This window comes from Oculina patagonica, chromosome 1 (genome assembly GCF_052425735.1).
Source record: "Oculina patagonica isolate OP01 chromosome 1, crgOcupat, whole genome shotgun sequence".
Taxonomy (NCBI): Eukaryota; Metazoa; Cnidaria; class Anthozoa; order Scleractinia; family Oculinidae; genus Oculina; species Oculina patagonica.
In genome coordinates this window covers 24,311,406-24,324,446 of record NC_135758.1, presented here as the reverse complement: position 1 = coordinate 24,324,446, position 13,041 = coordinate 24,311,406, and the positions used below count along the sequence as shown (strand labels likewise).

Sequence of the window (13,041 nt, the reverse complement as noted above, 5' to 3'; positions counted from 1 at the left end):
AGGATACTCCGTTTCGTTGATAAGAAGCTACATATATATCATTGCCCTATTACCATTGCAGGTTTTTGACATGTAATTTGTTTTGTAAACTTAGCCATAGCTGTTATATTAAAGGGCAGTAATTGTTATCTTAATGGGCGGTACTGGTTTCTGGATTTAGAATACAGGTGGTTCGGTTAATTTTAATTGAAAGCAAGCCAAATCTAAACCATGTAGCGGTTTATTTCCATTTGATGCGAGAGATGAATTTAAGGTAAAATCATTCTGCGGTACAATTACCAACCTAACTCGTTTCCGACGAGTGCACGCTGCCTGATATGTCTATTTCTATCTAATAACTGGAAATCTTAAGAGTTTATGTGTTGATATAGATTAATTAGTGTCGATAATGAACTAATCAAAGTGAAGCCGGATAAGTTACGTTTAGAGCGAGTAGATAAAGAATGTGGAACGTTTTAGCTTTTTTTCGACTGGAGGACTGCTAAATAAAATTACGGAAACATTTTATTGGTATTACTACCAATCCCAGCCAACTACAGTTTGCTATCCATTGCTTGAATGATAAGTTTTTTTGCTTACTTATCACTGAAATAATGAAACGAGAGGGACTGGTAAATAAAGCTCGTTCCAGACCCTTCTGTGGTTCCCGTTCTTACAGATTCAGATTGAGTCAGTGGTTCTGGTTGGAGAATTTTAACGTACCATGGCCAGAAAAGAGAGCTTGAAAATCAGTTTAACCAGAAATTGGAGAAGGAAAGTACTGATACAAAGGCGTTTTCTTCCAGCGTCAATGTTACTGCATTTTATGATGGTGGTTTTTATCTAATAACACCTGACAAGAACAAATGCCCTTGTGTCAGTACTTTCCTTCTCAAATTTTTACTGAAGTAAAAGGAGCTATGTCACGGGGATTTCACAGGTTTTTGGTTCTAGCATTAGTGGTAGGCAACTTAATCCATGAAAAACATTCTTTTTGAATACAGTAAACACCCGCGTGTAAGAACCTAGTGGTTTAAGAACCTGCTGGCAGAAATTTGCCATTTTAATACCCCAAAATATAAGAACCTGTTTAGCCTAGCAAATTTCAGCAGGTTCTTATATGTGGGTTATAGAAAATTTTTATGAACATTTTTAACAGAGCATCCCAAACTGCATTAACAAATAAAGAAAAGACAGATTCACATAGACTGTTATTGTCTTCTTTGGACCTTGCATGAGGCTTGAAGCAATACAGTTATGAATAAATGCTGCATAATGAAGGACCAAACCCATTTTTCTTTTCTTCTCGTACAATCAAAAACTATGGCTCCTCCTTAGAAATTAAGAACCTTATTAAGAACCTACTTAGCCTAAATTACCAATAACTACCCCCAAATACAAGAACCTATTTTGCCAAACTTAGAAAATTGTAGGTTCTTACACGCGGGTGTTTACTGTATCTAAAGGAAGATATCACCTTAATTTGAGGATATAAATCATACCAACGGCTATAGATACTGATTTTTTAAAGAGACGCACGGAAACAACTTGAAAAGTTTAACCTCAATTGTTTAAATTGCAATCCATTTCCATCCATGCCATCCGCAGCCAAAGACGCTTGTTAACAGTTTCAGTGCTCCAATGTAGTAATTGTTAATAAAAATTGACCATTATTTTTAGGTTTCCTACGACAAAAATGTAGCTTTTGGCTGTTTGAAAATCTGTTAAAATCCGTGATATCCAAAACCCTTGGGCCCTTTAAATTACTCTGAAGAACACAGAAACAAGGCTGTAACTACTCTGACAACCCTTTATTAACTTTGTACCCATTACATTATTTTGGAGACTTACATCACTGTTTACCAGAACTTGAGTCCTAAATAAATCATTTGAAACAAATATTACCTGAAAAAGACTTAAAATATATGAAACTGCACTAGTATGCTTGTTGCAAGGCGTTTCTTAGACAAACAATTTAAATTGTAAAGCGTCCTAACTGAACAAAGGAATCAATAAGAGAAAGTCGGAAATTTAACAACATGTCTAACTTGCATAGCAAAGGACTACAACTAGTTTTAGTAAACTTAGTCAAACTGTTGGGTTAATATGTAGCTCGATCTATTAATTTAGCAGCGCTAAAATACACATACTCGGAAGGAAAGAATCTATATATAGATTGGATCAATATAAATACAATTGAAAACAATTTTTAAAAAAATTAACTTTGCCTCAATTTCAATACATTTCTTGCTACGTCAGTGCTAAATGCGAAGTCAAGATACTCATTGCTAAGGTTTACTTTGTTACATACTTTAATTGCAAGTAAGTAATATCAGTTTTATCTTGAAATAAACTAAATAAGATAAATTAATTATACGGGAAAATAGTTATCGTTCTTAGCAAACTCTGAAACAGAAATAGCCAAAAAAATTCGGATTGCAATTGTCCAATCAAAAATATAGCGAACTCTGCCTTAGTTGTCATTTCAGTTCGTTGCTATAGCAGCAGCTCCCGCCGAAAATCGTACCCCAAGGTAATTCGTATCATCGGGGGAGTTTACTTTTCACCAGACATAAAGTAGTTCCTTTTTCATCGCCAGTACACAATCTACAAATACCACTGATTTATCTGGCGCTATTTAGGTCGTTAATCTACCCAATAGCGCCTGAATATGTTTACTAGCAAACTATTAGTACAAGAGATAAAAATCTTTCATGAAAAATGGCGTCAATAGCATTGCCAATCCTTTGCAAGACTATTCAGACATCTGTGGTAAACAAATAAAGCAAACAAATGTATCGTATCCTCAATCGCACAGTCTAAGAACACGTTACACTCTATCTAGTGTAACCTACTCATTATTGTCGTGACATCTTCTACTTCTCCTTTCTCTTACCATCTCTAAGATAAGTTTTTCATTTTATAATTATATTTTCTTCCATCATGAAATACAGGTTGACGTAAATGCCTTGTCTATAAGACTTTTTTCGTATTAGTGCAACTATCCAAATGAAATCTCAGAATAACAAACTGAAACGTTTTACAGTCGCACCTTTTTTTTGAAAAAAAAAGGCAGAAAAGTGATTCAATTAAGTAGCAAAAGCCTTAAAACTGCAAAAGCTACCTTACAATTTCCCAAAGAAAAGAGATTTTTAATAATATATATTTACGTTAATTATGCAATCGAAACTCCCATTGGAAGAAGACCTTTGCGGAGTGCGTAGATCTCCCTACTAGAGGTGGAAAAATATCTAACGTTCTCGTTGTCCCCTTACTGCTAAACCAAATATAGAGTTTCGATTGTACTACCAAAAGGTAAATATTATGGTGATAAATTTAACTTTTTTCTTTGTATTGTCACTTGTCATTTATTAAGTACAGTATTGCCCTTCATGGCTACGTTAAAACTGTCCCTTTAATGAATTTGAGACGTTAGCACTTGCGCTTTTGTACGAATCTATCGTAACTGAGGTTTTTCAGGTGGCATTAGTAGCTAGTAAATTAGTGTCAACTTTATTTTTACTCAAGAAAAGTACCTTTAAGATAAAAACTGTTTTTATCGTCGTCGTAGTCATTATCATAATCATCATCATCATCATTTTCCTTTGTATCAAAGAGTTTACACTGTTGATAATTATGTTTGGGAAGCCTGCTGCTGATTTTCTTCCCCAGTAATAGAGGTACTTCTGATCCCTTCTGTTGTGGAATTTCCTCCTGCAGTACCCATTACAAATCGCGTATTACCAAGATAGCTACTGCCCACAACATTCCTGCTTCCAAGAGAAGTCGCCGTCGCCTGGTTGAATGAGCCAGTTATTAATGGCTCACTTTGCCTCCGCCCAACACTTGTGCTGCCAATAAATCCTCCGCTGTTAAATCCGCCGGAGCCTGTCAGTGGTACCCCGAGAGCATCTGAAATGGTTCCTGTAGTGTGCATAGTATATCGAACCCTGTCAAAGATGTCACCGTAGGATTGCCCTGAGCCTACTAAATACTGGCCATTTGTTGCACTGAGTCTAGGAGAAAGGTTTGGTTGGAACACTCTGGTCTCAGATCTCACGCCACCAACGTTTAGACCAAGTGACAGATCGCTAGCTCCTCTCATTTCTGAATCTCCATAGTATCCCAGATTTGATCGCGACATGTCGTTTCTGTTAATCTGTAAACGAACGTTTTATAAGACACATTAAACATGCACTGCAGTCTTAAACCAATATAAGCATATCAACTGCAATGAGTTACTTGATGTACTAAGTGTTAAAAATACCAGTTATTTGAGCCGGAAAACATGGCTATACATACTGTGTCATATCTGACCAAGTCAGACTGTGGCCTTACCCACTCCTCCCTGTTTACAGCCTCCAAATCCTTGTTACGTGTTTCCAAGGTCCTTAGTCTGTCGCCCATAACTCTAAGTTCTCTCTCAAGCCTCTCTGTTTTGGCTTGAAGTGTCATGTTCCTTTGCTCCATTAAGTTAATTTGGTCCTTGTACTGTCTCACGTCCGATTGTGTTGACTGCTGACATAGGTCGGAACTAACCTGTTAAGAAAATGATACAGGCATTCAAAAACTGGATCGTCCAACACTTTTAAGCAATAGATGCAGACATTCAAAAACAGCCTCATCCAACACTTTTAAGCAACCGAATTTGAGTAATAATTGAAAATAGTGAACTCACCAAAACATTTTTCATTCTGCTTGCCATCATATGTTGCCCTACAACATCAGTTCTTTTCTCCATTTCTTCTCTAGCTTTGCTAAGCTTTCGTTTCATCTCTTGTTGCATTTTCTCCAACTCGTCTTCAAGCTCTTGTTTCTCGGTTTCAAGAGTTCCTTTCAATTCAGATTTTTCTCTCTTTAGTTTCTTGATTTCTTGTTGAAGATCTTTAATCTTGTCCTCCATTGGCCGTTTCTCTCGATCCACTCGCTCAAAGAACTCCTGCTCCATTTGAATTACAACTCTATTTCTTGACAGCTGCTCTGTTCTCAGATTGGCATTTCCCGACGAACTCATTATTTAGCAACTTCTCTTGAATTTCCTTTCTTTGATCTTGCAAGAAAGAGATCTGCTTAGTTAACGACTTCACCGTTTGGTCAAACTTCTGTTTTTCATCATTCAACATTTTTCTGTACTCTCGCTCTAGTGTCACCTTTAGCTCTTCTTGACTTTGGACAAGGTTCTTTTCGGCAACGAGTTTTTCTTCTTGGTACCGCATCTTCTCGTTCTTATGCTGCATCTCCATGTCTTTGACTTTTCTTTCTGTCGATGACATCTTCCGTCTAAAATCATCAATAATCCCTTGTAATCTTTTCCGTTCTGAGGCCAATCGTCCTTCGTGATCTTCTTTTATCCGAGATAGCTCATCCTCTTTATCTCTCGTGGCTCTTTCCCGAATACTCATCTTCTCGACTTCATGAATTCTGGTTAGCTTCTCAACTTCTTTTTGTAACAATTCTTCCACTCTCTTTTCTCGCATTTTAGAGCATTTATCTCCTTTGTGAGCGAATGTATTGTTTCCATTAGCTTTCTCTTCTCGTTTTGCATCTGAGCTTGAAACTCTACTTTTTGCTCCACAAAGCTTCGAATTTTGATTTACCAGTTCGCCTGGAAAATTCTTCCCTCCACTTTGCATTCTGCCACCGTCGTCAAAATTATACCGGTTCAGTGGTGAAGCTGTCATCCCAACCAGGGTGGCGCTAGAAACACTTTGATTTCCCAGGTCGCCTGAGTAATTTTGTCCTTCTCTGCGCATCCTGGTACCTTCGTTAAAACCATATTGGTTGTTTTGTGTAGCAGGCATTTCAAACATGACTTTTGATCTATTTTGATTACTCCGTTCACCTTCAAAATGTTGCACATCTCTTCGCATCTGGCTATCTTCGCCAAAATGACTTCGGTTCCTTTGTGCAGACGGCATGTCATCCATGGCCTTTGGACCATTCCGCTCCGTGATGCGAAGTCTTTCCTCAAACTCGGCTCTTTCTTTCGACAGCTTCTCATGCAGATAATCTTGCTCTTTTCTGTGTTTCCTTTTCAAGTCGTCTATTTCGTCCTCGAGTAAACGGCGGTAACTTGTTAGCTTCTCTTTGGCCTCTCTTACTTCGTCCTCTAATTTTGCCTTCTCCTTTGACGCACGATTTAAAATTTCTCTTTTTTCTTCATCGAATCTTCTCTGCATCTCTTGAATTTTCTTCTCTGACTCGCCTTTCCCGGCCTGTACGTAATAATCTTCTTTCCTACTGGATTCGAAATCCGCTAGCAAATGTATCCCTTGTTCCGCCATCCCTAAGTCCAGTTGTTCCTGGTAAACGCCTAGCAGAGTTGTCAAAGGTATCTTTATTACTTACTATGCCATCGGCGGTCGTTGACCTTACATCTTCACCTCGGACACTAGACTCCACGTCACGAAGGCGCCTTTGAAGACTGCTGTTTTCCTTTTCAAAGTACTCCTCTAACGACTGCTTTTCTCTCTGAAATTCTTCCGACATTCGTTGTTTTTGTGCCTCAAGGTTCCTGAGGTCATCTGTATGCTTCTTATTAACATCTCGTAGCATAGCCTCTAGATTTTCAACTTCTTGTTTCAATTTGTCGTCGTGGGAATGAACAGCTTGCCCTATAAGATCTCCTGAAACGCCATATGATGGGCCAGCACGCGAAGGGGGTGTCCCGTTTAAGCCTCTACTCTGCGTCCCGACGTTTGCCAACATTTGTTTCTCTAGGAGCTGAATTTTCTCTTCAAGTTTTCTAGTTGTCTCTGTTTGTCTTAAGTCTTTTCTCACTAGCCTCTTTTATTTTCACTACTTCTTCTACAGCTCTTGCTTTTTCGTTTTCGTAATTTCTGGCCAAAGATATCTTTTCTTGTCGGAAAGAATCTTCGAGGTCTTGAATTTTCCTGGTGAAGCGTTCAGTTTCGTCTGCAAGCTTCCTGTTACGCCTCTCCACCTCGTCCAGGGTACGAGATAAGTGATCGACCTCTCGAGTAAGATTTCTTTGAGCAGCCAATAGTTCGTCTCGCTTTCGAGTCAGATGAGTGACCTCTTCTTCGAGATCTTCGTTTCTTCTCTTTGTCTCTTTGTTTCGTTTAGCTTCTTTTTTCAAATCTTCAAGTTTCCCTTGAAGATCTTCTATTTCACTTTGTAATTCCTTTTGCTTTTCTTTGTTATCTCGTGAAGACACTTTTGTATCATTTCGGCTCAAAGAGGTTCCATTGTTCTTTACATTTTCAAATACCTCGTCATTGCGACTGTTTCCGTTACCAGAAAGAATTTCATTCATTTTGTATAAAAGTTTCTTATTTTCTATCTCAAGCGTTTCTCGCCGTCGAATCTCGTCATTCAGTTGCAGCTGAAAATCATTGTTACCCCAACCAGGTCCTGCATTTACTTCTCTTTGGCCGGCTTGTAAAGGTAGAATTATTTTCCTGGTTGACAAAAAGCCCACCTCTAGCAGCTTCTGCTTCTTGTCTGCGTTTAGTTTCCTCTATTAGCGACCTCTGCAATTTGCTTATTTGAGTGAGATATTCCTGGGTAATTTCGTTAGCTTGTTTTTCTATCATTGCTTTAATTTCTACTCTTTCACGAGTGAAATCCTCTTGCAGTCTTTGGTTTCTTTCTTTAAGGTCCATAATGTCACTTAGCAAGTATTTCATATCACTGGCGAGTCTCATCTTACTCCTTCGCTCGTCTTCGTACCTTTGACGAACCATTTCGATATCTTGGTATTCCGCATCTATCCCAACATATCTATCTCTGCCACTGGTTGATGAAGATCTCAACTCTTCCCTTAATCTGCTCCTCTCTTCTTCCAGTCGTTCTATTTTGGATTGTAAATCTTTTTGTTGATTCTTTGCAAGCAGTGTGTTTGAAAGCTGAGTTTGTAGTCTCATCTCAATTCCTTGAATTTCTTCTGAATGTCGTTTCTTAAGGTTGGCAATCTCGTCTTCCTTTTCCTCAAGGATGCTTTCGTTGTCTTTCAGAGACCTCTCCAATTTCCGGACTTTTTCTTTCAAGCGAGATATCTCTGTCGTCGACTCCCTTCGTATCTCCTCTATCCTCTCTTGTTGATGCTTGTTTGTTCTTTTCATCTCTTTTACGCTACCCTCTAATCTAACTCTTTCTCTCTTTAGCTCAATAAATTCATTTTCCCTCGCTAAACCAAGCTCGATGTTCTTCAAACTTTCCTGGCTCTCGTTCTTCTTGCTCAAGACGTCGAGAATTGACCTGAATTCTCTGTTCTCCTTCTCTAATGCACGGATGTTTTTCCTGTATTGTGTAACGTCCACTCCGTCATCACCTTGGTCAAAGGTCATGCTGTTCGTGTCTATGTGTTGGTCATGACTCGTGACTTTGCCCAGTCATTCAGCTTGCTCTGCAACAGCTCATTGTCCCGTCTCAGAGAGCGTATGGTCTCGTCAAATCGATTTATGCTGTCCAACATTCCTTGATATCTTTCTTCAAGATAAACCTTTTCGTCATTTTCATTTTGGTATTCTCTTTCAAACTCTTCCTTCTGTCTCTTCTCTGTTTCGTATGCCCTTTCCAAGCGTTCCTTCTCGCGTTTTATTTGGTCACATTTGGACTTGTAGTACTCATAGTCAGTTGACATCTGAGATGAGTTTCTAATGGTTTCTCTTGCACTGCCATGAATATCACAAACGTGGCCGTGAACTGCAGCCACGCATGTCGCTGTATTCTTCCAATGAAGTATCGCGTGAGCTTGTGATGTACTCTATTAAGCTGCTGTAATCTTTCAGGATATCGCAGCAGTGGTGATGGTCTTGGGACATGGTCAGTTGATCTCCACGTGGAGTTACAACTGTTTCTTTTTCAAGTCGTAGCGCATCATAGCGTCCTTCTAAGTACTCTTTCTCTTTCTCCAGTCGGCTGATCCTCTCCAGAAATTGATCTATCAATATGCTATGATCACAGGTCTCTTTTTGTGTAACGGAAAGCTTTTTCTCTTCCGTTTGTTTAGACGTCTTTGTTTCATTATTATCGACTGATTTCGGTTGGTCCTCCTCAGAATCGACTACTGCCACGTCCTCGATAGTCCAACTTTCTTCAGGCGAACTTTTTTCTGGTTCTTTTTGTGTTTTATCTGGTTTATCAGGTATTTTTGTAGTTTCAGTAATGTGATCAGGTTTCTTTTCACTCTCCTGTACAGTAGTATCTTTACTGACTTCATTGGAGTCGATAACTCCAACTTCTTCTACAGTCCAATTTTGGTCAGTTCCTTTTTCGTCTATAGTTCCAATCACTTCCATGCTCCAGCTTTGTTCGGGTTCTTGTTCTTCTATGGTTCCTACTACCTCGACGCTCCAGGTAGATTCTGCGATAGGCTCAAAGGAACCGATATTCGATACAAATGCTTCCTCTGTTTTCTCTTCCACAGGCAACGGCTCCTCTTGAATTTCATTTGTGTCTAATGGTATTTCTTCTAATTGTACCCTCTTCCTTAGGCAACTGTTGTTCCTGAATCTTGCTTTCAGGCGTGTAGCTAATTTCCTCGCTCTTTATTTCCAAGGAGTTTTCTTCACTCGTCGATAGTGGCTTTTCAACTTCTTCTGATGGCATATCTTGTACCGTTTTCTCTTCCGTGGCTATCTGGTTTTCTTTTATGTCACCGCCCTCCACGAACGCAATTTCGTGACTTGTTATTTCTAATGGCATTTCTTGCGTTGACATTTCTTGAGTCTGAATTTCTTCCTTAGTCATTTCGAGTGGCATTTCTTGCATTGTCATTTCTTGAGTCTGAATTTCTTCCCCGGTCATTTCGAGTGGCGTTTCTTGCATTGTCATTTCTTGAGTCTGAATTTCTTCCCCAGTCATTTCAAGTGGCATTTCTTGCATTGTCATTTCTTGGGTCTGAATTTCTTCCCCAGTCATTTCGAGTGGTATTTCTTGCATTGTCATTTCTTGAGTCTGAATTTCTTCCCCAGTCATCTCGAATGGCATTTCTTGTATTGTCATTTCACTCATTTCAAGTTGTTCTTCTTGAATCTCGCCTCCTTCCACAAATGCAATTTCTTGACTTTTCATTTCCAATGGCATTTCTTGCATAGACATTTCTTGAATCTGTATTTCTTCCCCAGTCATCTCAAGTGGCATTTCTTGCAATGTCATTTCACCCATTTCAAGTTGTTGTTCTTGAATCTCGCCTCCTTCAACAAATGCAATTTCTTGATTTTGCATTTCCAATGGCATTTCTTGCATAGACATTTCTTGAATCTGTATTTCTTCCCCGGTCATCTCGAGTGGCATTTCTTGCATTGTCATTTCACCCATTTCAAGTTGCTGTTCTTGAATCTCGCCTCCTTCCACAAATGCAATTTCTTGACTTTGCATTTCCAATGGCATTTCTTGCATAGACATTTCTTGCATCTGTATTTCTTCCCCGGTCATCTCGAGTGGCATTTCTTGCATTGTCATTTCACCCATTTCAAGCGGCATCTCCTGCATTGACATTTCGCTCATCTGAAACTGTTGCTCTTGTATATCTCCTCCTTCCACAGACCCAATCTCCTGACTTTGCATTTCCAATGGCATTTCTTGAATAGACATGCCTCCCATAGACATTTCTTGCATAGACATCCCTTCCATAGACATTCCTTCCGTGGACATTTCTTGCATAGACATACCTCCCATAGACATTTCTTGCATAGACATCCCTTCCATAGACATTCCTTCCGTAGACATTTCTTGCATAGACATTCCTTCCATAGACATACCTCCCATAGACATTTCTTGCATAGGCATTCCTTCCATAGACATTTCTTGCATAGACATCCCTTCCACAGACATCCCTTCCATAGACATACCTCCCATAGACATTTCTTGCATAGACATCCCTTCCGTAGACATACCTCCCATATACATTTCTTGCATAGACATCCCTTCCATAGACATACCTCCCATCGACATTTCTTGCATAGACATTCCCTTCCATAGACATACCTCCCATAGACATTTCTTGCATAGGCATTCCTTCCATGGACATTTCTTGCATAGACATCCCTTCCGCAGGCATTCCTTCCATAGACATACCTCCCATAGACATTTCTTGCATGGACATCCCTTCCGTAGACATACCTCCCATAGACATTTCTTGCATAGACATTCCTTCCATGGACATACCTCCCATCGACATTTCTTGTATAGACATTCCCTCCATAGACATACCTCCCATAGACATTTCTTGCATAGACATTCCTTCCATATTCATCCCTTCCACAGTCATTCCTTGCATAGTCATTTCTTGCATCTGAAGTTGTTGTCCAGTCATTTCTAGTGGCATTTCTTGCATTGTCATTTCACTTTGTTGCATTGACATCCCTTCGGCTAGCATTATTTGGCCATTGCTTCCAAGTGCCATTTCTTGTGTCATTATTTGTTGTGATTGTGTTCCAGAACCATTCATCCCTTGCGCTGCCATCTCTAATACTTGTGTTTCTCCATATCCTGTCGCAGTTCCTTGAATAACGCCTCCTTCTAACTGCATCTCAAGCATCTGCCCGTTAGCTAGTTGTCCTTGCGCCACACCACTATTCATCCCTTGCGCCGTCATGTCGAGCATTTGAGTTTCACCGTATGCCATCGATGTTCCTTGAATGACACCTCCTTCTGACTGAAAGGACATATTCTGCATTTGCCCCGAACTATCTCCCCCTATAAATTGCTGTCCATCAATCATTTGATACTGTACCCCGTTCATCCCCTGTGACTGCATCATGATCGGCATTCCTTCCCCGTTCATTTCAATAGAACTTATTTGTTGTTCACCTATCATCTGTAACTGCATTTGAGGGTCCATATTTGTAGCCATCATTTCAGATGTCATCTCAATAAATCCCCCATTTTGAATTTCAATCTGGCCCTCAAGCATTTGACCCTCCATTTGAAACGAAATCTCTTCAGAACTCATTTCAATGGATCCATTTTCTAACAAACCCTGCTTACTAGTGGCGGCCTCTCCATTAATATTATTTTCAGCTGGAGTGTTCTCGGTTTGAATCACCTGCAAGGTTTTGTCTACCATTTTGCTTTGTTGTTTATAAAACAGATTTACCGCACAAAAAGATTTCACAGCAGTGGAGAAAGATTTTCCCTTTGTATAGAATTTGCTCTGATTCGTCAAAACGGGCTTTCGACTTGCCTATCCGTCTAGTTTAGAGCAATACATTGTAAAGGAATCATGATAAAATCACAGAAGGATCCGAACTCCGACTGCCTTACCTTGAAGGTCTGTTATGCTGGGCATACATTTTGTTTCCTTAGGAGTTGTTTTAACTTGCCACCGGTAAAATGTTGATACGTTGTCATGTCAGCAAATCAATTTTACCAAACATTTCCCAGTTATCGGTTTCTATCATTATTTGCTGGTGTTTGGTACTTGCAGATGCTTTAAGATTTTAAGTCCATTTTACAGGTTCTAGATAAACGTGGATCAATGTGATAAATCTCATAAAAGAGTGCGCCATTAGGCGAGGGGTCAATTTTCCTTGATTTATACGTTCTGTCAGTGAAGTTTGAATTAAATTTTCACTAGTCATCGTTCCACAACCAAAAAATGTTCCTATATAATACAAATTGATAAACGTTTGAATAAAAAAATTTTGTTTGCGATATTCTTTCTTTGTGTGTGTTTGCCTTCATGCTTTCAAATTAAATAACGTCCCAAATTTATTATTTTAAAGCTTCAAAGTTTATCGGCAGGTAGCTCTCGATATTTCTGTGGTTAATTGGTTAATTATGCAAAAGCGTCCTAAATTTTATGACAGAAAACAAAAGGCAGGTAAAAACCACAGCGCTTCTTTGCACAATCGAAATTTATGGAACATTACTTGCCAAACTTTGGTTGTCACAAGTATCTGGCTTGGATTTACTTGACCTTGGCCGAAATCGATTCGATTACAGAATAAATTCATTCGGGCACGGAAACAAGATTTGTTACCAGATTCACTGCCTTTCACCGGAAGTGACTGTGGCCATTTACCTTGGTTACTAAGTTTTGTTTTAGTCTGTAAAGGTTGCCTGAGAGCTTCTAGCATTGGAGATGGCAATGGC

General features: G+C 39.3%; 5 protein-coding genes and 1 long non-coding RNA gene across 7 annotated transcripts; all 6 read right to left on the bottom strand.

Annotated features, from left to right (window-relative positions):
* Nucleotides 1-1,775: 1,775 nt before the first annotated feature.
* On the bottom strand, nt 1,776-2,611 carry LOC144644344 (uncharacterized). Its single transcript, XR_013569096.1, has 2 exons — nt 2,334-2,611; nt 1,776-2,277 (listed from the first exon to the last, which is right to left on the bottom strand). It is a non-coding gene; the product is annotated as an uncharacterized LOC144644344 (long non-coding RNA).
* Nucleotides 2,612-2,650: 39 nt separating this feature from the next.
* On the bottom strand, nt 2,651-5,128 carry LOC144643155 (uncharacterized). Of its 2 annotated transcripts, none has more exons than XM_078502322.1 (3): nt 4,658-5,128; nt 4,282-4,518; nt 2,651-4,138 (listed from the first exon to the last, which is right to left on the bottom strand). In XM_078502322.1, the coding sequence occupies exons 1-3, from the start codon at nt 4,991-4,993 to the stop codon at nt 3,614-3,616; spliced, it is 1,098 nt and encodes a 365-aa protein (XP_078358448.1). In that variant the 5' UTR covers nt 4,994-5,128; the 3' UTR covers nt 2,651-3,613. The 2 variants fall into 2 exon arrangements, with proteins under 2 accessions (XP_078358448.1, XP_078358455.1); XM_078502329.1 differs by having other exon boundaries at nt 4,318-4,518.
* Nucleotides 5,129-6,267: 1,139 nt separating this feature from the next.
* On the bottom strand, nt 6,268-7,384 carry LOC144643876 (uncharacterized). The gene has a single exon (XM_078503267.1). It carries the CDS (start codon nt 7,253-7,255, stop codon nt 6,725-6,727), a length of 531 nt encoding a protein of 176 aa, XP_078359393.1. The 5' UTR covers nt 7,256-7,384; the 3' UTR covers nt 6,268-6,724.
* Nucleotides 7,338-8,405, bottom strand: LOC144643312 (uncharacterized). Its single transcript, XM_078502520.1, has one exon. The coding sequence runs from the start codon at nt 8,286-8,288 to the stop codon at nt 7,338-7,340; it is 951 nt and encodes a 316-aa protein (XP_078358646.1). The 5' UTR covers nt 8,289-8,405.
* Nucleotides 8,406-8,521: 116 nt separating this feature from the next.
* LOC144643782 (uncharacterized) lies at nt 8,522-9,380 on the bottom strand. Its single transcript, XM_078503127.1, has one exon. It carries the CDS (start codon nt 9,240-9,242, stop codon nt 8,628-8,630), a length of 615 nt encoding a protein of 204 aa, XP_078359253.1. The 5' UTR covers nt 9,243-9,380; the 3' UTR covers nt 8,522-8,627.
* Nucleotides 9,380-12,082, bottom strand: LOC144642535 (uncharacterized). The gene is made up of 2 exons (XM_078501511.1): nt 10,933-12,082; nt 9,380-10,541 (listed from the first exon to the last, which is right to left on the bottom strand). Exons 1-2 carry the CDS (start codon nt 12,011-12,013, stop codon nt 9,391-9,393), a joined length of 2,232 nt encoding a protein of 743 aa, XP_078357637.1. The 5' UTR covers nt 12,014-12,082; the 3' UTR covers nt 9,380-9,390.
* Between the last annotated feature and the right edge of the window lie 959 nt (nt 12,083-13,041).

Coding starts and splice junctions, on each gene's coding strand:
- LOC144643155 (XM_078502322.1), bottom strand. CDS start 4,993: ATGAGTTCGTCGGGAAATGCCAATCTGAGAACAGAGCAGCTGTCAAGA. Junction 4,519..4,657: donor GCAGAATGAAAAATGTTTTG/GTGAGTTCACTA, acceptor TTTTCTTAACAG/GTTAGTTCCGACCTATGTCA. Junction 4,139..4,281: donor ACTTGGTCAGATATGACACA/GTATGTATAGCC, acceptor GTTCGTTTACAG/ATTAACAGAAACGACATGTC.
- LOC144643876 (XM_078503267.1), bottom strand. CDS start 7,255: ATGAATGAAATTCTTTCTGGTAACGGAAACAGTCGCAATGACGAGGTA.
- LOC144643312 (XM_078502520.1), bottom strand. CDS start 8,288: ATGACCTTTGACCAAGGTGATGACGGAGTGGACGTTACACAATACAGG.
- LOC144643782 (XM_078503127.1), bottom strand. CDS start 9,242: ATGGAAGTGATTGGAACTATAGACGAAAAAGGAACTGACCAAAATTGG.
- LOC144642535 (XM_078501511.1), bottom strand. CDS start 12,013: ATGGTAGACAAAACCTTGCAGGTGATTCAAACCGAGAACACTCCAGCT. Junction 10,542..10,932: donor GCAAGAAATGTCTATGGGAG/GTATGTCTATGG, acceptor TGTCTATGGGAG/GCATGTCTATTCAAGAAATG.